Source organism: Oryx dammah, unplaced genomic scaffold (genome assembly GCF_014754425.2).
Source record: "Oryx dammah isolate SB20612 unplaced genomic scaffold, SCBI_Odam_1.1 HiC_scaffold_17, whole genome shotgun sequence".
NCBI lineage: Eukaryota > Metazoa > Chordata > Mammalia > Artiodactyla > Bovidae > Oryx > Oryx dammah.
In genome coordinates, this window is record NW_024070201.1 from 28460590 (window position 1) to 28485053 (window position 24464).

At 37.5% G+C, this 24464-nt stretch overlaps 1 protein-coding gene across 1 annotated transcript in view; it reads left to right on the forward strand.

Moving 5' to 3' along the window:
• The first annotated feature begins 545 nt into the window (after positions 1–545).
• The window catches only part of ARCN1 (archain 1), a 29473-nt gene continuing 5554 nt past the window's right edge, over positions 546–24464 (forward strand). The window contains exons 1-8 of the mRNA XM_040258170.1: positions 546–724; positions 12513–12776; positions 13256–13435; positions 13565–13770; positions 14595–14759; positions 20574–20739; positions 23137–23284; positions 23582–23690. Coding sequence (XP_040114104.1) covers positions 722–724; positions 12513–12776; positions 13256–13435; positions 13565–13770; positions 14595–14759; positions 20574–20739; positions 23137–23284; positions 23582–23690 — 1241 coding nt within the window. The 5' untranslated portion in view covers positions 546–721. The remainder of the gene's footprint in view (positions 725–12512; positions 12777–13255; positions 13436–13564; positions 13771–14594; positions 14760–20573; positions 20740–23136; positions 23285–23581; positions 23691–24464) is intronic.

The window sequence follows — 24464 nt, forward strand, 5'->3', positions numbered from 1 at the left end:
TAACACTGTTTAATTTTTTGAGGAACTGCCAAACTGTTTCCCAAAGCAGCAGCACTAGTTCATGCTTCCACCAGCAGTGTATAAGGGTTTAATTTTCCCACATTCTCATCAACACTTATTATTACAACCATCCTAACGGATGTGAAGTGGGGTTCTCTAAAGATTAAAGATGTTGAGCATCTTTTTACGTGCCTACCGGTCATTTATATACCTTTTTTAGAGAAATGGCTATTTTAGCCATTTAAAAATCGGATTAGTCGTCTTTCCATTGTTGAATTTTAAAAGTTCTTTGTATATTCTGGCTACTAGTCCCTTATGAACACCAGTTATCGTGTATATCAAATGATACGGTCTCTTTGAGAGCTTTATGAACTGCAGGAGATGTCGCAAGTTAACCAAAAGCGCTGACGAACACGGAAGGGAGAGAAGCCTACGGTTCCACGTTGGAGGTCGAGCCCCCAGGCCTCCCTAGCACAATCTGCGTTGCAAGCCGGCGCCCACAGCCTCTCCACCTCACGGCGCCCCGCCCCCCGCCCTTTGACCCGCGCCGTTTCCGGTTGGAGACGTGGCTCGAGGACGCCATCTTGGTAAGAGGCGAGTCGGCGGCGCTCCTGTCAGGGGGGTAGCAGGTCCGGAGCGGCCGGTCCTCCCCTTCCCCCGACCCCAGCCCTAGCCGCAGTGGAGCCGGAGCGCGCGGGTGCGCCCCACCACCGCCGTCACCATGGTAAGACTCGAGCCGGGCTCAACTCCCGCGTCCGGCCTTGCTCGACCGTTCTCCCTGCTACCGGCCTGTGCTGGGGCTGGAGGAGCCCCGCCCCAAGGGCCGGGAGCCTAACACTTCCTCGGGGCTCTGGGGGCTTCTTCACCCTGTGATCGACTCCCCAGGAGATCCGAGGGACCTGACTGCAGTCCCTCTAGGGTCGCGCCCCCACCCCTCCCCCGCCATCAGCTAGGCACCCACCTCTGCTGGGATCCGGGCCCTAAAGCGGGCCCGGGGTTTTTGCTCTGCAAGAACCTACCTCTTAGAGATGGGTCTTGGACCCCACGCTGCGGACCTGGCCTCTCGTGTCCAGCAGGTTCAGTGGGTGCCTCGGCGCCCCAAGCTGGGCTTCTGTCAGGGATTCACTTCGTTCTGTAATCAACTCACCTCTCATCCCCGGTGTTCCGTAGGCCGTGGATGTTTGAAATCTAAATCATTAGTGTTGAGGACTTTTTCTTTAATTTGTTCGCAAAGGAGAAATAGAGGAAAGTGGATAGGGAGGCACAGAATGGGAAGGAGTAACTTCTGACAGTGATATGGCACTAATTGTAGGACCCAGCTAACCCAGAAACCCGCTACCCGCTTCTGTAGATCTTAGGTGTGTCCATTTGTTGGTGTGATTGGGTATACTCTGTGTATAGAGCATTGGGAGGATGCGAGCCAGTTATGGAGAACACAGGTTTTCTGTCTTCAAGGAGCTTATAGTTCAGGTGAAGTGTGGATGTGGCATATCGTAATCAGATGTCTCACAGGAGTGAGAAGGGATTTATTCTTTGGGACCTGTTACTTGCCTTCAGTTGAATTATCTTCGTGTTCTCATCTGTGGTGGTGGTGGTTTAGTGGCTAAGTTGACTCTTTTGCGATCACATGGACTACCAGGTTCCTCTGTCCAGGCAAGAATGCTGGAACGGGTTGCCATTTTCTTCTCCCATCTCATCTGTAGTAGAGAAGGTTAAAATTAATGTTGTGAGAGATGAAACAAAACATAGTGCTCACTCCACTACATCTGGCTTCATCACTACGATTTGTGAATATTTATGAAGTAGGAGAAGTTTTTTGGTTCCAAACAAGCTAGTAATTTTTAAAGTGCACTTCATGCCCTTTAATCTTTGAAGAATGTACTTTTCTTATTTCTCTTTTTGTCACTATATTAATAATTTGATTTAAAACATCTTCCTACACACTTCATAGATGACAATATAATTTGGTGCCAGTTATACTAAGTTCTGTTCACAACCTTTTTAGATGAAAACTTGGTTGGTGAGGAGATTCAGGCTTGGGCTTTAAATCGCTGAACAGTTTTCTTCAGCTTCAGGCATATAAATTGCATCAAGCAGGTTTGTCTCATAAAACTTTTATGTTGGACATAAAATTTCCAAAAACTTCTTTCTTCATTTCCACTAGGAGGCTTAGTATTAGGGTAGTGATTTTAAAACTACTTTCTTTTTACATCTTGGATGTACATGTAGTGCATTTCAGAGTATATTATAACATTAAAAGCAAAATTAAAGGCTTTATTATATAAACCAAATGTACATAATCTTAACAAAAACCTTGTTTGTTGAAAAGTTCTTGGGAACGTCGTGCTATTTTTTTCCCTAGTATTTTTAATTCATCAATAACCAGAGGGCCCATAGGGCCCTAGGTGTTACATGGTAAACATAAAAACATAAATTTTGCATGTTATTTGGACACTGCATATACATACAGTTGTGTCACATTTAAATATGCCTATAGTTCTGAATTATTTGGAGCTTGACGTGATCCAGATACCTACAGATTTGTGTACTCTGGAGAACAACTTATTTCAGTACATTCTGCTCTGTTGAGTCTTAAGGCATTATTAAGTATTTTTCTGTGTAATATTTATGGGTTCCGTTCCTTTACAAAGAGATCCCTGGACAAAGAAATGTCCAAGTAGGGTAACATTTTGCAAAGATTTCTTGACTCTAAAAGCTGTATCCAGAGTTCTAAAAGTTGATTTATAATAAAATTTTCAAACATGTAAGAAAGTTGAGAGCTTTACAGTGAACACCCATGTAATCACCAGCTAGTCTGTAATTAACATTTCACTATTTTTGCTTTATCACACATCTAATTATTCACCCATCCTGTGGTCATCTTTTTTTTTAATGCATTTTAGGGGCTTCACTGGTGGTCCAGTGGCTAAGACTCCATGCTCCCAATGCAGGGGGCCCAGGTTTGATCCTTGGTCAGGGAACTAGATCCCATATGCTGCAATTAAGAGCTCATACAGCCAAATAAATAAATATATATATATATATTTAATGCACTTTAAAATGAATTGTAGATATCAGTATGTAAATGTTGGTTTTTGAATAGTAAATTTCCTTTAGCTTTAGTGACTGAACTTGGTGCAAAATGTCCTACACTGCAAAGTCCTAGTAGAGAAATAAAATGAACAAATGGAAAAAACAATGAATTATGATGACTTTGTTATAAAATCAAGTACAAAAAAAATCTTTTTTTTTAATCTTTTTTCTAGTTTTCATCAAATTAATGAGAACATGTCTTATTTTCTTAACATTTGTCAGGTATCATTATAGTCAGTTTCTTCCTTGATAAATTTATATTTGAATGAACTTGATATTAAGTCTCATTGTAGCCCTAATCTGTGAAGTCTTTGCTTATCTACAGAGTGCTATTCTTTTCTTATTTACTAACTATGGGGAGTGAGTAAATTTATTGTAGTGATCTCATTAAATATCAGTGATCACAGTATGTTCAGTTCCCAAGAATCATTAGTTATTAGAAAGCTAGATTTGGGTTTCTGTGGCTGAGATGGAGGCTGGGACAGGGGGCACTGAAATCCTACACAGTAATAACTAATTCCCAACTAGGGGGTATTTTTTTCTTTTTCATATGCAATACAACAGCTGCACACCTGTTGTATTCTTTATGTATCTTTTTGATTGTTGTTTCAGAGGAGAGCAAAGGATGAAAATAATTTCTTGAGTTTCTGTTGATTTGCCATCTTGTTTATTCTCCAAATAGGAAGTACACTGCAGAAACTGAGAACAATGTCCTTTTATTTTTATACTCTACTACAAGTTTTTTGTTTTAAAACAGGAACTTGGTGATGAGCTTAAAACTCTCACTGAGTAACTTCTAGTTTTGGTTTTGTTTGGTGCTCTATTGTAATCTCCCCGATTTGATATTATCTGTAATCACTTCATGCAAGCAAGAAAGACAAAATGATCCTCTATGACAGTTGCAGAAACTAGCCGTAATATGATCATGAATTATATAGAGATCATCATTACAGTGAATTACAAAGAACAGAGTTACTGACTAATTGTGGAAGTGAAGAACACTGAAGCATTTAGAGGTTCAAGGAAGTCTTTGACTTTTTTCTTTAGCGAATTGTTTGTATTTTTCCTGTTAATTTTGGACCTCTATGGCTAGTGGAGATGAAGGGATGATATGGCAGCTGTCTGACACACATATACTATAAACATACATATGATTTGTTTTGGTTAGGCAGTTTGCCTTTCAGCAGCTTAATATTAATGCAAAACATGGTTCCAAAGTAGTTATCACTGGAGCAGTGGGTGTGAAATGGAAGCATTGCAAATTTTCTGTTGCTATAGTTTCAAATGCTTAGAGTTACAGTATCATAGAGATGCAAAAGCACTTTTACATAAACTAACCTCTATTTTGGGCTTCCCTGGTGGCTCAGAAGGCAAAGAATCCACCTGCAATGCAGAGACCTGGATTCGATCCCTGGGTTTGGGAAGAGTTTGGGTTTTCGATTCCTGGAGAAAGGAATGGCTACCCACTCCAGCATTCTGGCCTGGAGAATTTCGTGGACAGAGAAGCCTTACAGGCTACAGTCCATGGGGTCGCAAAAAGTTGGACACTTCACTTCACTTCAACCTCTATTTTAGGTGTATTTCAAGAAGCTATTAAGTGACATCTAATGTAATATAATTAGTGGTAGAGGCAGAACAGAAATCTAATTCTCCAGCTTTCTTTACTCAAGGAACTTGGATAGGGGAGTGTTGTTATTTAATCCAAAAACAAATGATAATATATTCAAAGTATTTTAAGTATATTAAGAGAAAAGCTGTCTAACAAAGTTTAACCTATTGGGGAACTTTGTTTTTTAAAACAATCCTGAGGAGATCCATAACTCTGGGCCCAGAGCTAAAACTGTGTGCTCCAGATGCAGGGGGCCGGGGTTCAATCCCTAGTCTGGGAACTAGAACCCCCATGTTGAAACTAAGATCTCTCATGCTGTAAGGAAAATTTAAAAAAAATCCCTTGTCAGCTAAGACCTGGCACAGGCAAATAAATATTTAAAAAAAAAATGCAAGGACTCTTGAAAGTTTGTTTTAGGTCTAAATGCTCTTTTCCAAAAATGTAAAAAAAAAAAAAGTAAAATAACTGTATAGAGAATTATACTTATCCACTGTTTCCCAAAGAAAATCAGGTCAAATTATAGTAGGAAAAATTAACCTACCTTTTAGTGTATACTGTATTTTAATAATTGGTAAACATTGGTATGAAGAGAAAATTATTTCAAGGCATTTAAGAAGACAAATGTTGATTTAGAATAGGTTAAATTTATCTTGTTGACCATACCTCCCAACCAAGTTATTAACTGCTGCGTTAACATGAATAATCATGAATAGAAATCTGTGTCAACTTTGTGGGAACTGTGATTGTGATATCTTGGGTGTTTTGAAGTTGAGAGTCATACTTAGTCTTGGGCACTTCGGTCCTACTTTGGGAGCCTTATTTGCTTGCGTCTGAATAATGGAATGACTCAAAAGAGAGGACCTACTATTTTAGCCTATGGTTCCTTCATCTTTACATACTCAAATTTCCTGATTGATCAAAGCATAATTTAAGTAGTGTTTCTTCCATCAAATCTTCATGATCTTGTGAGCTAGAAGTAATCTCTTCTTCCTCTGAATTCCCATAGTGCATTACTTTACACATTCTGCCTAGTTTGTGTCTTATCCCTGCTAGGCTGCTGCTGCCTTTTTTTCCAAGGTGTAATTGACATACAGCATATTACTTTCATGTTTACAACATAATAATTTGATATTTGTATATATTGTGAAATAATCATCAAAATAAGTCTTTAATATCACTATACATAGTTAGAAAATAATTTATTTTTCTTGAGATAAGAACTTTTGAGATCTTACTAGATTTCTTAAGACTGCCAGTCCTACTAATTTCCTCACTGTATTCCCAGAGAGCATCTAGTATGTATAGTAGGTACCCAATAAATAATTATTTAGTTAATTCTTGGAGTAATACAGCCAAAATGGAGATTGCCAGTACCTATAGTTAGCCTTTGACCATGCCCAGTTGATAAAGCAAAGTGAATGGATTGCCCACCTCCATAGCATACACCTTTCTGGTCACAGGTTGTCTTTAATTTCTTTTTCCCTTTAACGTTGCCTTGATGTTAATTTTTACCTAAACTCTTATCCATATGGTATGGAGGTGTTTTGAATTCTGGCTGCCTGAGAAGTACCCTGAAGCCTATAAAATTGTTTCTAATAGAGTTACTGTTATTAGATATATTAAATATGGGCTTTGTAGTTAAACAGCATATATATATGGGTCTGAAGGTTTGGTCTGAGCAATCCTTTCTCTGGCTAGATTTTTGACTTCAAGTGTTTAAACTGTGCTGTGCTTACTGTGGCTTATTTTATTCGTCAAAACATTGTAAAATTCTCAGGTTGGGGAATCATACTTCCTAGGACTGTGATTCTCAGCCTTTTTTTGGTGAGGAGGGCCTTTGTAAGTATTAAATTTATAATGTGCTCCCATTTATTAGTAATATTTCTCACTGCATAAAGTGATTTCTCTATGGATCATTTGAGAATTACTACTCTAGAGGATCTATGAATTTTCTGACATTAAATGTAAAATTTTTTTTAGGGAGTGTGTGTCCATTTTTAATCTGTTAAAATATTGCCAAATCCATAAAGGTAAAAATCCATTGCTTTGAAATGACAAAGATTTTATTTTAATAAGCTGCATTTCTTGGCAAGTTTATTATTAATAATGATGCTGCTTTACATTGTGAGTATATGTGGTATAAGTTGTATATAAATGTTGTGGTATAAGTGCTTTGGCTTACAGTTTTATTATACTCATTTGGTCCTCATAATAACTTGTGCGATTGTCAGATGGTGCTCCATTTTCTAAGGGAGGAAACTGAGGCTGAGAGGTTGAAACATAACTTAAATCAGACAGATAGTAAATAAAACAAAAACTAGGATCCAGATCTTCTCACTTCAAGTCATTTAACTTTCCTGGTATGTTAACTTGATTCTTTGCAAATTTAGAACACTATTTCTAATTCACATAGTCTTTGGGAAAAGAAAAAACCAATGTGAGATCATCTCAAATATAAGGAAATTCTTCATTTTCCTGATGAGAATATTAAGGAAACCTTTTTGGAGTATATAAACTTTTAAGACTGTAGTACAAATATTATTTAAAATATTTAAAAATTTACATATGTTCTTAAAGTATTTAATAATTTACTTAAATATACTGTTGATTTTTAAATTGAAAAATAATTCATTTTTTTTCTGTTCTTATGTTCATGAAACAATTTATCCAAATTCCTCACAGGCATCATCGTCACTAGGTGTGCTTTTTGAATTATGGTTTCCTAGAACTTTCACATACAGTTTTTAATATTTAGCACTTTTTGAATCCATATGTCATATTGATACTTTTGGAAACTGTATTATGAGTCATAAAAACCCATTTGTATTACAGTAGAGCAATTGATTTTAAAAGAAATATTTATTGGGAGTTCCCTAGCAGTCCAGTGGCTGGGACTCTGGGCTTTCACTGCCAAGAGCCCAGGTTCAGTCCCTGGTTGGCAAACTATTTTAAGATCCTGAAAACCACATAGTAGAGAAAAAGAAAAAAAAATCATTACTGACATCCAACACATGAAATTGTGAGTTCTAATCCTCTGGATAATTTATAAATCAGATGGTGTTTTATTAGCACATGTAAAACTAGCACAGTCTGAGACTGAGGATAAAATCTCCCCTACACAATTCATTTAGATGTTCAGCATAAAGTGATTGAGAGAAAATCTTTAATATGAAAGACTATAGAAGAATTTGAATCTATACTTTTTTTAAAATAAATATTCCTTGTCTAAAAAATACTTTCAACAAGTAATTAGCCTCCAATTAAAATAAATAAATTTATATAAAAAATACTTTTAATGGATATATCATACCTTGAATTTATCAATAGTTTCTTAATGTCATTAACTGTTCATTCACTGTTCATATTTTCCCAGTTGTCTTATAATTTTTTTAAACAGTTGTTTGAATCAGGATTCAAATAAGATTATACATTGTGATTGGTTGACATGTCTCTTAAGTCTCTTTTAAGCTATGGGTTTGCCCTCCATTCCTTTTTTATTCATGGACTTCCCTGGTGGCTCAGACAGTAAAGCGTCTGTCTACAATGTTGGAGACCTGGGTTCGAGCCCTGGGTTGGGAAGATCCCCTGGAGAAGGAAATGGCAATCCACTCCGGTGCTATTGCCTGGAAAATCCCATGGACAGAGGAGCCTGGTAGGCTGCAGTCTATGAGGTTGCAAAGAGTCGGACACGACTGAGCGACTTCACTTTCACTTTCTATTTCCCCTTTCCCAGCCCCTGGTAACCACTCATCTACTTTCTCTCTCTGAATTTGTTTATTCTGGATGTTTCATGTAAATGGAATCATGTGAGATGTTGCCTTTTGTATCTGGTTTCTTTCATTTAGTGTAATATTTTCAAAGTTCATCCATACTATAGCATATTCTTCATTCCTTTTTATAGCTAAATAATATGCCATTGTATGGATGTACCACATTCTGTTTATCCAGTCATAGGTTGGTGGATATTTGGGTTTTCACTGTTTATTTACTTATTTAAATACACAGATTTTTAGTTTTTTTGGCCCTGCCTTGTGACTTCCAGGATCTTAGTTCCCTGACCAGGGATTGAACATGGGTCATGGCAGTGAAAGTGCCAAATCCTAACCACTGGACTGCTAGGGAATTCCCAGTTTTCACTTTTTATTATGTATTAGGTATCTTGAATGATGCTGCTATGAACATGTGTACAAATTTTTATGTGACATAGCTCTTTTATGAGGGCTCCTATTGGGACAGAAATCTTACTTTATTTGGATATATGTGTCAAATATGACACATACAAAGACATACCTGCTTATCACTCATAAACTAAAGCAGCAACTACCTTTTCTTTTTTCTTTTTCTGCCAGAAATATGCAGATGGTTGAAACATGAACCTCATATGATAAAAATTAATGTGAAAGCAAATTTTTGAGTACATTTGGTTTTATTCTTCTAAACAAGTCTAAGTCTCTTGCCTGATGATAATTTTAGGTCAATTTCTTCTCCTTCAAGATTAAGGTATTACTATGTGTATACCAAGGCTTCCCTGGTAGCTCAGCTGGTGAAGAATCCGCCTACAGTGCAGGAGACCCCAGTTCAATTCCTGGGTCAGGAAGATCCCCTGGAGAAGGGATAGGCTACCCACTTCAGTATTCTTGGGCTTCCCTGGTGGCTCAGATGGTAAAGAATCTGCCTGCAATGCGGGAGAGCTGGGTTTGATCCCTGGGTCAGGAAGATCCCCTGAGGAGGACATGGCAACCCACTCCAGTATTCTTGCCTGGAGAATCCCTGTGGACAGAGGAGCCTGGTGGGCTACAGTCCATGGGGTTGCAAAGAGTCGGACATAACTGAACGACTAAGCACATGTATGTACCAAGAATTATAGGAGTCCTTGCCCTTTTTTGAAGAAATCTTTCTTTATTTCACACTATTAAAGACATGAATGGGGACAATGTAGGGAATATAGTCTATAATTATGTAATATTTTTGTATGGTAACAGATGGTGACTAGGTTATCATGGTGAATGTTTTAAAATGTATAGAAATACGGAACAACTATGTTGTATACCAAAAACCAACATAATGTTGTAGGTCAGTTATACTTTAAAAATAGCCGATACAGTATTATAAAGCAATTATCCTCTAATTAAAAATAAATAAATTTAATCTTATTGTTAAAAAAATAAACTCATAGAAAAGAGATCAGATTTGTGGTCACCAGTGACAGGGACTGGAGGGGAAGGGAGATTGGATGAAGGTAGTCAAAAAAGTGCGAACTTCCAGTTATAAGCTAAGTAAGTACTGGACATGTGGTGTACAATATGATCAATATAACTAAAGTGCTGTATCATATATATATGAAAGTTGTTAAAAGAATAATATCACAAGGGAAAAAAGTTTTTTTTCTATTTCTTTTCAGCCATGCCAGGCTGCTTACAGGATCTTAGTTCCCCGAGTACGGATCGAACTTGGGTACTTCATAGTGAAAGTGCAGAGTTCTAACCACTGGACCATGAGGGAATTCCCTTTTTTATATTTCTTTAATGTTGTACCTATATGAGATGATGGATGTTCGCCAAACTTGTGATGTATATTAAGTCAGATCATTATGCTATACACCTTAAACTTTCAGTGCTGTATGTCAATTATATTTCAGTTAAACTGGAAGAAAAAATAAAGACATGAAATCACCATATACCCTTAAAATACCTTAGAACTTTATATGATGTTAATTCTGCCTCAATAAAGCTGAATTTAAAAATAATTCTATAGCAACAACAGCAACAAAATAATAAAGACATGGAGTGGAAGATTTCTTTTGAAAAGAATAGGTCATAACCTTATTGCATTTTTATTCTTTCTTGGGGATCTTTTACTCCCCTCAGTATATTTTCTTGCCTCTTGCCTGGGTGGTAACAGCAACCTCCCAAGTGGTTGTGATGGTGAATGATACATTTCTTAAGTTCAAAACTATTTATTTATTTTAAAAAATTATAAGTATTTTGGGGAAAGATGACTGTTCTGGCACTTTTAAGCAAGCTTATTTACCACTTTTAAAGTAATCAACTGTAATTTTTATACTCTATACTTTTCCATATATCTAAAATATCTTATATTTTTAAATATAAGATATAAAAATATATCTGTAAAATACAAAAATATATTTTTGACATACAGAGGCTATTTTAGGGGCTTCCCTGGTATCTCAACTGGTAAAGAATCCACCTGTAATGCAGAAAACCCTGGTTCGATTCCTGGGTGGGGAAGATCCCCTGGAGAAGGAATAGGCTACCCGCTCCAGTATTCTTGGGCTTCTCTGGTGGCTCAGAGAGTAAAGAATCTGCCTGCAATGTGGGAGACACTCCAGTATTCTTGCCTAGAGAATTCCCATGGACAGAGGAGCCTGGCGGACTGCAGTTCCTGGGGTTGCAAAGAGTCAGGCACAACTGAGCAACTGAGCACACATAGTTGTAAAAGGATATAATTTACAAAGCAAGATCCTTACTGAATGTATTTATGAAGTAGAACTACTTTAAAAAAAAAAAAAAAAACTTTTGAATTCTATTCTACGTAAGTTTATGCCAGCATAATTAAGGTAAGTTTCAACATAGAATTGGTAGACTCAGGAGCATAAAATTGTATTACTCTCTCAAATGTGTTTCTTTCTAAACTTGCAGTTGTTGATAGGATTTATTCTTGAGATTTCATGTGAGAAAATTTGCACAGTGTTCATGGGAAGTAAATCAATCAGTAAAAATAAAGATCTGTTTGGTAGAGGAAAGTTATTTGTGCAAGATACAGATCAAACACTTTATCACTATAAATTGTTTTTACCTAGCTGCTTGGACATAAGTGTGACGGTAATTATCTCCCAAATACCCTGATGACCTATTCTTGATGGATAAGGACATTATGTTCTCCTGTAATCACTGTAAAACTATATTGATGTTTTGAAACTAAAAGAATATCTACTCAAATTGACTAACTTGTTTTTTTTCCAGCTGCTCACCTGTAGAGGAAAGATTTCTGTAAAACTGAGGAACCTGACCAATAGAATGTTAATATTTCAGAAGTCGTATCCTAGTATTGAGGCTTCCAATATGTGTAAATAGTCTTTCTGTTATTTGTCCTTATAAACTTCTGGGTTCCTACAATGAAGAGACTATTAACACCATACTTAATTTTCTTACTACTCTGCTAATGACATTTGGTCATATCTTCTTTAAGGCTATTGGTCTTGATCATTGCCCACTGTCAAAACCTGTGTGAAACGTTGAGCCACTTAGTTTTTTATTTTACAGATTTAGTGTGTCTGGAGGTAAGTTAGTGTGGGTTAATCTAAGAGCAGAAGATAAATTTAGACTCACTAGATTTGTTCCATATTTTAGGTAAAAACGAAAGGAAAGTTTTGGGGCCTTGTATAACTAACTATTCAGCCTGCCTGATCAGACCTCCGTAGAAATTTCTGTTTTTCCTTGAATAAGTTTAAGCTATTTATGGGTCTGCCAAAGCAGAGAGCAACCCAGTTTTGAGTCACAGGGGACCCATTAATAATGTGTATAGACTTAGAAAAAATTATTTCTTTACTAAGTTTTTCTCTAGGTGTGTTATTGAAAAACAGGAGTAATAGCTTAATTTTCCTCTACTTCACCTTTATCCTTTGAATGACATAGTATAATTAAAAGAGCAATGAAATAGAGTCTGAAAGTCAGCATTCTAGTAGTAGTTATATCACTAAATAACTAAGTGTGGCATTCTACAGATCTGAGGATGTTGAGAAAACACATGTTAAAAAAATGATTAGTACTTATTTACATGTTCCTTGCAGGTGCTGTTGGCAGCAGCGGTCTGTACAAAAGCAGGAAAAGCTATTGTTTCTCGACAGTTTGTAGAGATGACTCGAACTCGGATTGAGGGCTTGTTAGCAGCTTTTCCAAAGCTCATGAACACTGGAAAACAACATACATTTGTGGAAACAGAGAGTGTCAGATATGTTTACCAGCCTATGGAGAAATTATACATGGTACTGATCACTACCAAAAACAGCAACATATTAGAAGATCTGGAGACCCTAAGGCTCTTCTCAAGAGTGGTAAGAGTCCTGTAATATTGGGTTAAGGTTTTTGGATTTTAAGTTTTTTGTGTGAAACTATTTTTTCCCCAAAGCAGCTGATGCTTATCATTTTGCGTGTACTATGCACCTAGTCCCCGTCCCAGCATCTTACATCACATCTCCTTTTACTGGATGTCCTAAGACTGTAAATATTACAAAGGAGAGTATGAAAATTGCTCTTTTGTTTCCCAGTTCTCTAGCAGTAACTATAACCTGCCCTTGTGGTTCTGACACTTGTTTGGCCATATTTTTAGATAATATTCTTTCGGTGAGATTTGTTGATGTAGCCACACACATACAAGGCTTATGCCAAAGACTTGCTTAAAGAGTGAGTAGTGGAAGGAGCTAGTAAAGCGATTCAGGCATATTGAAATTTATGTATTTTACAGGATAAGAATGGGAAAGCATAACTGCTGATACATTCTAAATATTTCTTTTCCATCGTTCCTCATGATTAGATTCCTGAATATTGCCGAGCCTTAGAAGAGAATGAAATATCTGAGCACTGTTTTGATTTGATTTTTGCATTTGACGAAATTGTTGCCTTGGGATACCGGGAGAATGTTAACCTGGCACAGATCAGAACCTTCACAGAAATGGATTCCCATGAGGAGAAGGTGTTCAGAGCAGTCAGAGAGGTAAATAGGGTCTTCTTTGAGACTGTTGGTTTGTGACTTTCTTTTAGGCTTCTCTGTCTGACTTTCCTGTTTTTATTTACTAGTTTGGTCTGAACTCAAAGCTGCATCCAAGTATGTCTCTTTTTGTAGACTCAAGAGCGTGAAGCCAAGGCTGAGATGCGGCGTAAAGCAAAAGAATTACAACAGGCCCGAAGAGATGCAGAGAGACAGGGCAAAAAAGCACCAGGATTTGGGGGCTTTGGAAGCTCCACAGTGTCTGGCGGCAGCACAACTTCTATGATCACAGAGACCATCATTGATACTGATAAACCAAAAGTGGCACCCGCACCAGCCAGGTATAATCTAGTGTAATCACCTAGAATACAGTTCTAGAATGGCAGATGAAGGCTATATGTGTGTATCTCAGAGCAATATCTGATTTCTAGGCAAAATAATGAGTGCCTTGATAAAGTAAGTTGTAATATTAAATTTGGCTGCATATTGATAATATGGGGATAAGGGAGAAATCTGATTGCGGTGTTTTTCCTTTTGTGTGAAAGAGAGTTCTTTTACAAATTTTACCGTGAAGCTCAATTTCCTATGAGAGTTGCCTTATATTGGAAGAAGAGTTATTTAACTGTTTAAGGGACGCATACTTTTAATCTAGTGTTCATAAATGGATTTCAGGGAGAATCTAAACTACCTAAAATTATATGAAAAAGTTTGTTTGTACATAAGTATATTTATCTGGACAGAAGGTACAAAGTTTTCCTCAGCTCATACATGCTTATCAAAGTATACCTTTGGTCTTTGGGTACTTGAAGCTTATGTGGTTCTTTTGTTTGTTTGTTTTCTGGTCATGCCCCTATAGCATGCAAGATCTTAGTTCCCCAACCAGGGAGTGAACCTGTGCCCTGCAGTGGAAGTACAGAATCCTAACCACTGGACCAACAGAGAATCTCTGAAACTTACATGTTAATAGTGATCCAGCTGCCAGTTCAAACAAGAAATAGTTTAATGGTCCACTAAACACTAGGAAACTTTAGTTTTCCCCTTGAGGTATTCACATTTCTCTTAAAGAACAGCTTTAGGGAAAGCCTTAGTGATAGGGAATTATTAATTAGTTTTTAACTTTAAATCATGTGTGTATTTTTTCTTATTTTTGCATTCTTCCACTTAGACCTTCAGGCCCTAGCAAAGCTCTGAAACTGGGAGCCAAAGGAAAGGAAGTAGATAACTTCGTTGACAAATTGAAATCTGAAGGTGAAAATATCATATCCTCCAATATGGGCAAGCGTACCTCTGAAGCAACCAAAGTGCATGCTCCACCCATTAATATGGAGAGGTAAGTGGTAACTTTTTCAGTAGGAACAGACCACGTGGTGGTAAAAAATTTTTTTATCTCAATACTTTATAAACTCTTTTTGTGTTTTTTAATTTTTTCAGATTTAAAAGACTTAAGAGTATATTCTAAACAGCAGGGTTCTACTGTATATTATCACACAGGGACCTACATTCAATATCCTGTGATAAACCATAATGGAAAGGAATATGAAAAAAATAAATATGTATAACTGAGTCACTTTGCTGTACAGTAGACATTAAACACAACAGTGTAAATCAGCTACACTTCAGTAAAATTTTAGGTATTGACATGAGATAGTCTCCCTCTGCCCTCTTCGAACCATGACTGGGGACTCTTAGCCATCTATTTTCTGTTTAGAACTTAACCTTCCTACCAACTCTGTGGAGGTTAAGTTAAACAAAAAATAACTTTTCTTCATGCTTAGTTTATACTGTCTCTTAAAATGAACTTGAATTAGAATACTAGAACAGTGATTAGCTCTGTACTGTATTTTGGCATGTCTTTCTCTAATTAGGACAAAAATTATAAATATCTTTAATAGCAAATTAATGTGTTATTTTTGCTTTTTAAGTATTTAAAGCCAGTATAGAATATTTTGATTTGTCTCTTATCTCAGGACTATGGTACTGGTTGGTAACGTTTTTAAGTGGTAGTTATCAAGTTCACATTTTCATGACTCAGATTTCTTGTCTTGAAGCCCAGACTTTCTACTGTTACTGATGATTTTGAGGTTAAGTGAAAGATGAGTCTAGGAGGATACCTCTATCAGGTGTGCTTCAAAGAGGAGTATATTGTGTGTCTTATTTTATATGAAATGAACAGGGTTTTGTTGGGATAAATCTTTCAAATCACTAAAGCTCCTGTGTTATTCCTAGTGGTTGCTCTGAAGGAGACAGGTTTGACACTATTTTAATAAGATGTTGGAGACTATCATGTACTAGAGAGAGCTTGAAACTCTTTTCTGAATGTTGGAAAACTTGAGCATGGAGCAAATGCTTACGAAGGTAAATGATACCATGCGTTGTCTTCAGATACATGTCTCTGTGGTCTTGAGTCTCATGATTTTGTTTTTGGGAAGACTTAGAGGTTGGAACAGAATAAAGTAGGACGCCAGCATAGTTTTTTAAACCACTGAAGTTCACCCAGCTAAAAGCTGTTTTAGTGAGGAATATGGATAGATTGTACTTAATAATGGCCCATAGCAGCAGTACCTTCTATTTTATTTATTTTAAAAACTAGATTATACATTCATGTAGTTGTTCAAAATTCAAAAGGTTCAAAGGATGTTGCACTAAAACTTCTTCCCACCCAGCCATTCAAAGTTCTCTCTTCAGATACAACTAGCATTAATTAGTTTTTGTGTATATCTTCCAAGAGAGATAATGTATGTATAGATGAATAAAAATATGGTATAATTTCTGTTTTTCTCTTGTTATACATAAGTGGTGGTGTACTGGACACATTTTCCACTTGCTTTTTTCGCTGCAGTTCAGTAGCTCAGTCGTGTCCTATTCTTTGTGACCCCATGGACTGTAGCACGCCAGGGCTCCCTGTCTATCACCAACTCCTGGAATTTACTCAGACTTAAATCCATTGAGTCAGTAATGCCATCCAAACATCTCATCTTCTGTCATCCACTTCTCCTGCCTTCAATCTTTCCCAGCATCAGGGTCTTTTCAAATGAGTCACTTCTTCGCATCAGATGGCCTAAATATTGGAGTTTCAGCTTCAGCATCAGTCCTTTCAATGAATATTCAAGACTGATTTCCTTTAGGATTGACTGGTTGGATCTTCTTGCAGTCCAGGGGACTCTCAAGACTCTTCTCCAACACCAGAGTTCAAAAGCATCAATTCTTTGGCACTCAACTTTCTTTATAGTCCAACTCTCACATCCATACACGACTACTGGAAAAACCATAGCTTTGACTAGACGAACCTTTTCGGCAAAGTTATGTCTCTTTTTAATACACTGTCTAAGTTAGTCATAACTTTCCTTCCAAGGAGTAAGCATCTCTTAATTTCATGGCTGCAGTCACCATCTTCAGTGATCTTGGAGCCCCCAAAATTAAAGTCTGTCACTGTTTCCTTCATTTACCCATCTATGTGCCATGAAGTGATGGGACCAGACACCATGATCTTAGTTTTCTGAACGTTGAGTTTTAAGCCGGCTTTTTCACTCTCCACTTTCACTTTCATCTAGAGGCTCTAGTTCTTCTTCACTTTCTGCCATAAGGGTGGTGTTATCTGCATATCTGAGGTTATTGATATTTCTCGCAGCAATCTTGATTTCCCCTTGTGCTTCATCCAACCCAGTGTCTCTCATGATGTACTCTGCATAGAAGTTAAATAAGCAGGGTGACAATAGCCAGCCTTGATGTACTCCTTTCCCTATTTGTAACCAGTTTGTTGTTTGATATCTGGTTCTTACTGTTGCTTCTTGATCTACATACAGATTTCTTAGGAGGCAGATAAAGAGGTCTGGTATTCCCATCTTTTGAAGAATTTTCCAGTTTGTCGTGATGTACACAATCAAAGGCTTTGGCATAATCAATAAAGCAGAAGTAGATTTTTTCTGGTATTCTCTTGCCTTTTCTATGATCCAACAGATGTTGGCAATTTGCCTTTTCTAAATCCAGCTTGAACATCTGGAAGTTCCTGGTTCACATATTGTTGAAGCCTGGCTTGGAGAATTTTGAGCATTACTTTGCTAGTGTGTGAGATGAGTGCAGTTGTGCGGTAGTTTGAACATTCTTTGGCATTGCCTTTCTTTGGAACTGAAATGAAAACTGACCTTTTCCAGTCCCACGGCCACTGCTGAGTTTTCCAAATTTGCTGGCATATTGAGTGCAGCTCTTTCACAGCATCACCTTTTAGGATTTGAAATAGCTCAACTGGAATTCCATCACCTCCACTAGCTTTGCTTGTAATGACACTTCCTAAGGCCGACTTGACTTCCCATTCTAGGATGTCTGGTTCTAGGTGAGTGATCATACCATCGTGGTTATCTGGGTCATGAAGATCTTTTTTGTATAGTTTTTCTGTGTATTCTTGCCATCTCTTCTTAATATCTTCTGCTTCTGTTAGGTCCATACCATTTCTGTCCTTTATTTTACCCATCTTTGCCTGAAATGTTCCCTTGGTACCTCTAATTTTCTTGAAGAGATCTCTAGACTTTCCCAGTCTGTTGTTATCCTCTATTCCTTCGCACTGATCATGGAGGAAGGCTTTCCTAACTCTCCTTGCTATTCTTTGGAACTCTTCATTCAAATGGGTATTGCTTTCCTTTTCTCTTTTGCCTTTAGCTTTTGTTCTTTTCACAGCTATTTGTAAGGCCTCCTCAGACAACCATTTTGCCTTTTTGAATTTCTTTTTCTTTAGGGATGGTCTTGATCCCTACCTCCTGTACAGTGTCACGAACCTCTGTCCATAGTTCTTCAGGCACTCTGTCTATCGGATCTAATCCCTTGAATCTATTTGTCACTTCCACTGTATAATCATAAGGGATTTGATTTAGATCATACCTGAATGGTCTAGTGGTTTCCCCTACTTTCTTCAATTTAAGTATGAATTTGGCAATAAGGAGTTCATGATTGGAGCCACAGTCAGCTGCCAGTCTTGTTTTTATTGACTGTATAAAGCTTCTCCATCTTTGGCTGCAAAGAATATAATCAATCTGATTTCGGTATTGACCATCTGGTGATGTCCATGTGTAGATCTTCTCTTGTGTTGTTGGAGGAGTGAGTGTTTGCTATGACCAGTGTGTTCTCTTCACAAAACTCTGTTAGCCTTTGCCCTGCTTCATTTTGTACTCCAAGGACAAATTTGCCTGTTACTCCAGGTTTCTCTGGACTTCCTACTTTTGCATTCCAATCCCCTATGATGAAAAGGACATCTTTTTTGGGTGTTATAAGGAAATTTTTGTCTTCAATTAAGTGAAAAATCAATTGATTGCTGGGAGAAACATCAATAACAGATATGCAGATGATACCACCCTTATGGTAGAAAGCGAAGAAGAACTAAAGAGCCTCTTGATGAAAGTGAAAGAGGAGAGTGGCTTAAAACACAACATTCAAAAAACCAAGATCATGGCATCCAGTCCCATCACTTCGTGGCAAATGGGTAAACGATGGGAACAGTGACAGACTTTAATTTTGGGGGCTTCGAGATCACTCTAGGTGGTGACTGCAGCCATGAAATGAAAGACACTTCCTCCTTGGAAGAAAAGCTATGACCAACCTAGATAGCATATTAAAAAGCAGAGACATTACTTTGCTGACAAAGGTATGTCTAGTCAAAGCTATGGTTTTGCCAGTAGTCATGTATGGATGTGAGACTTGAACTGTAAAGAAAGCTGAGCCCTGAAGAATTGATGCTTTTGAAGAAAGCAATTGATGGTATTGGAGAAGACTCTTGAGAGTCCCTTGGACTGCAAGAAGATCCAACCAGTCCATTCTGAAGGAGATCAGTCCTGAATATTCATTGAAAGGACTGATGCTGAAGCTGAAACTCCAATACTTAGGCCACTTGATGCGAAGAAGTGACTCATTTGAAAAGACCCTGATGCTGGGAAAGATTGAAGGCAGGAGGAGAAGTGGACAACAGAGGATGAGATGGTTGTATGGCATCACCGACTCAATGGATATGAGTTTGAGCAAGCTCCAGGAGTTGGTGTTGAACAGGGAAGCCTGGCGTGCTGCAGTCCATGGAGTTGCAAAGAGTTGGACACGACTGAGCAACTGAACTGAACTGATAAATTTATGAAGTTAATAACAGAGCTGTGGTTATGTGAGAGAATATCATATTCTCACAAAGTATATTCTGAAAAATGTTTAGAGGTAAGGGGCCACGATGTATATGATCTGCGTGTAAATGGTTCAGGAGAAAAAGTAAAATATAGTTACGTAGAGTATGCAAATGGTCAAACAAATGGGATAAAATATTAGCAATAGATAAAAAAGGGTATACATATATTTCTGTTACCATTTTAATCTTTTTTTTTTCTTTTTTGGCCACACCATGCAACGTGTGAAAACTTAGTTCCCTGACCAGGGATCGAACCCACCCCCTCTATAGTGAAAGTGCAGCATCTTAACCACTGGACCACCAGAAAAGTCCCTGATTTTTTAATTTTTGACATTATTTTCAAATAAAAAACTTTGTCAGTTGTTCCTCTTTTTCTTGTAATTGCTCAGTATTCATTTTGTGGACATACTTTTATGTATTTAAGTCGTCCTCCTAGTGATGGACATTTGTTTCTAAACTTTTGCTATTGCAAACAGTTTTTCAGTGAATAACATACATTGTTTTACACAGGTGCAGACTTACCTGTATGATGAAGAATCGCTAAACCAAAGGATATGATGCTTTATTTTATTTTCTATAGTGATAAAGTATTCTTTTCCTTTTTTAAAAAGTTGAAATGTGGTTGATTTACAGTGTTGTATTCATTTGTGTTGTACAGCGGAGTGACTCAGTTATGCATATATAGTTATAGGAAATCTTTTCCATTATGGTTTATCCTGGGAGATTGGATATAGTTCCCTGTGCTATATAGCAGGACCTTGCTTTTTATCCATTCTAAATGTAATAGTTTGGCATATATCAACGAAGACCCAAAGCAATCAAAAATCAATTTTTAACAAAATGTAATAGTTTGTTTAATGCTATAAATTTTGATACATATGGCCGCAACACCTTAAAATAAGTTGCTGATGGCCAATCAACATTAAGCCCCAGAGAAAGGGAATTCTGGTTTTTACCTTTCTGAACAAATTTATTTTTCTTTCTCTACAGTGTGCACATGAAGATTGAGGAAAAGATCACATTAACCTGTGGCCGAGATGGAGGATTACAGAACATGGAGCTGCACGGCATGATCATGCTTAGGATCTCAGATGATAAATTTGGCCGAATTCGTCTTCATGTGGAAAATGAAGACAAGAAAGGAGTACAGCTACAGGTGCATAGAGGCTTTATTAATAAGGGATTATCAAGGCTTTTGTCTACTTAGCACAGTCTTCGTTCAGCTGGAGTTCCTGTATGAACCATAGAACACAGATGATTATTTATTTTATGTAACTAATCCCAGGGACAGAGGAGCCTGGTGGGCTGCCGTCTATGGGGTCACACAGAGTTGAACACGACTGAGGCGACTTAGCAGCAGCAGCAGCAGTGCCATTCTAAATGCATAGGAAAAAAGTTAATTTGTTATCTACAGTGGATGCCTTGAGTCGATAAATGCCTTCCCAAGCCAGTTGGGAGTGATTGACAGCAGCTGTATTAGTATGGCCTTTTAATATTGAAATTGAGTGAAAGGTCATTTTGAAATCTAATAAATGACTTCATACAGAGGTACAAAGAGATGCTTATCTGTTACTGTTATGCAAAAGTAAATTCATTTAGGATTTTGCTTGAAGTATAGTTAAAGAAACAACAAGTTTTAAAACTTAATGGGCAGGTATTTTATTAACTGCTACTCTATATAAACTGCCAGTGCTTGTTTTGTTAGCTGAAGGGCAGTATCTAATGGTATATTCGAAATGTACATAGAATTCTTAAAAATAAGTATGTTCCACCTATGTGGCTTCTTTCTAAGAAACCTTTATAACAGTTGTTCTTGGTACATTTTATTTACTTATTTTTGAAAATTTTATTCATTGATGGTTTGGGTGAGTCTTTGTTGCTGCATAGGCTACTCTCTAGCTATGGTGTCCAGGCTTCTCATTGCAGTGGCTTCTTTTGTTTCAGAGTACAGGCTCTAGGTCCACGGGCTTCAGTAGTTGAAGCTTCCAGGTTCAAGAAATAGGCTCAGTAGTTTTGCTGCACAGGCTCAACAGTTGTAGCTCACAGGCTTAGTTGCTTCGTGGCATGTGGGATCTTCCCGAATCAGGGATTGGTCACCTGCATTGGCAGGTGGATTCTTTACCATTGAGCCACAGGAAGTCCTGTCTTATTTTATTTTTAAAAATTTTTGGCTGCGCTGTGTGGAGTATGGGATCTTAGTTCCCTGACCAGGTATCAAACCCACCTCCTCTTCATTAGAACTGGGGAGTCTTAACCATGGACCACCAAGGAAGATTGTTATATTTTATTTAGATAGTTGATCTTACATCTCTTGTCACAAGAACCAAGCCTTTTCAGAGAAGAAGGTGATTTTGTTTACTTTTTTCCCTCCCTCATAGTTGAGTTCAGTTCAGCTCAGTCATGTTCGATTCTTTGGGACTCCATGGACTGCAGCATGCCAGGCTTCCCTGTTCATCACCAACTCCTGGAGCTTGCCCAAACTCATGTCCATCAAGTCAGTGATGCCATCCAACCATCTCACCCTCTGTCATCCCCTTCTCCTCCTGCTTTCAGTCTTTCCCAGCATCAGGGTCTTTGCAGATGAGTCACTTCTTCGCATCAGGTGGCCAAAGTATTGGAGTTTCATCATCAGTCCTTCCAATGAATATTCAGGACTGATTTCCTTTAGGAATGACTGGTTGGATCTCCTTGCAGTCCAAGGGACTCTCAAGAGTCCTTTCCAACACCACAGTTGAAGTTGAAAAGCATAACCAACACAGAATTGTCTTTTGGAAGTAGTGCTTATATTATTTGACAGTAGCATTGCTGGCTCGTAAAGTATATGTAGTCATCAATGCAAAAGTTTCTTCTTTTTCTTTTTTTCCCCTAATATGACTTTAAAAAAGATTGGTCCATCTTATTTGGCCTGAGTTTGAACAACTTTAGCTCTCTACACAAAATTTCAAGTAAACTTTGCACAGAGCTTTTCCCTCTCCTTCGTTAGTATAAGGTGAGGACTACTGTGTGACAAAGACAGCGGATCAACCTTTGACCCTGCTCTTCTATTTGGCGAGCTTGGCCTCAGCATGAGGCTGCTCCCCCTGAAGTATTTTTGTAAAGGACTTGGCTAATGGTCTTTTAACTTTTTCAGTTACAAAATTACTAACTTGTTACTTACAAACAAAATGGTTTAGAGTAAAAATTACTTTATTGCTATTTTTAAAATGTCTTAAATCTTTAAAAGTCTTTCAGGGACCTCCCTGGTGGTTCAGTAGTTAAGATTCCACCTTCCAACGCAGGGGATGTGGGTTCAATCCCTGGTGGGGGAACTAAGATCCCATATGCTGTGGGGTTGCTAAGCCTGCTCACTGCAATGAAGACCCAGTGCAGTCAACATTTTTTAAAACAGTCTTTGAAGAAGGGAAATCTTTCTTCAAAATAAAAAATAATTGGAATTTTTTTAGGCACCCTATTTTGGATGTTTAGATTATGGGCCATGGTAAGACCAAAAGGAATTTATTTCCTGTCTTGTCATGTCTGAACCTCAGAAATTTTCTTTCCTTTCTCATTTCAGACCCATCCAAATGTGGATAAAAAACTTTTCACTGCAGAATCTCTAATTGGTTTGAAGAATCCAGAGAAGTCATTTCCAGTCAACAGTGATGTAGGGGTGCTAAAGTGGAGACTACAGACCACAGAGGAATCTTTTATTCCACTGACAAGTAAGTGCCTCTGGCCTGTCCTACTAAGCTAGTCTGCACTGAGAATTAGAAATAGCCCTGACTTGTGCACTCTTATCCTTATTGCCATAATTCTTTTTGACAAAATGACCTTTTAAAATGGACTGTATTTTAATGATTAGATTTAATTTTTAATATCTTTAATTTTGAAATCATTGTTTCTAATAGTTTACATTAGAATGTTTTAAGGCTTGCTGTTATCGGTTTTGATTTGCAGTCTTAACTTTGCTTCATTCTTTTCCTAATGTTCTAGTATACTTGCTTTGCTTTTGTCTTCAGTTAATTGCTGGCCCTCAGAAAGTGGAAATGGTTGTGATGTCAACATAGAATATGAGCTACAAGAAGATAACTTAGAACTGAACGATGTGGTTATCACCATTCCACTCCCGTAAGTTCCCCACATAATCACTTTTTCTATAGTGAGCTTATAGAACTAGTCTTTTAGAACTCAGTTTTGGAGGCAACACTTAGCTGACTGTCCATGCTAAGATATATAAGATACAAAGGCCAGTTGTGAAAGAAGCCTGGTACAAAAGACTGCATACTAACTGTATGATTCCATGTATAAGACATTCTGAAAAGGTAATACTCTTGGGACAGAAATCAGGCATTTGATTGCAGAGGAGCACAAGGAAGCTTTGGAGATGATGGAAATATTCTGTGACTTGAGATGATGGAAATATTCTGTGACTTGATTGTAATGTGCTTACAGGATACATTTGTCAAAATGTATCCAACTGTATACTTTTGAAGGAGCGCCTATTACTGACTTTAAAGCCAAACATACAAAGCTGGTTGTAGTTCTAAAGCTATGTTTTCAGATGTTGGTCTTCAGTTTGTTCCTGTAGTAATGAAGGTTTCCAGAAGGAGGAGCCAGTTCTCTGTTTTGTTTTGCAACTCTTAAATAAGAAATTGAGTCTGTCAGACTGAATTCTTCTTTTTTCACCCTTTTTGCTAAGTTACCAGCTAAAGATGAGGGTATGATTTCAGGGTACTATTCGTGGTGAAACAAGATATTTGCATTAGTTTCAGGAAATTTTCTAACAACTTCATTGAGGTATGGTTGACATGCAATAAACTACATATGTTTAAATTGTACAATTGGGTAAGTTTTGACCTATATGCACCTGTGAAACCATGATCACAATTAAAATAACAAAAA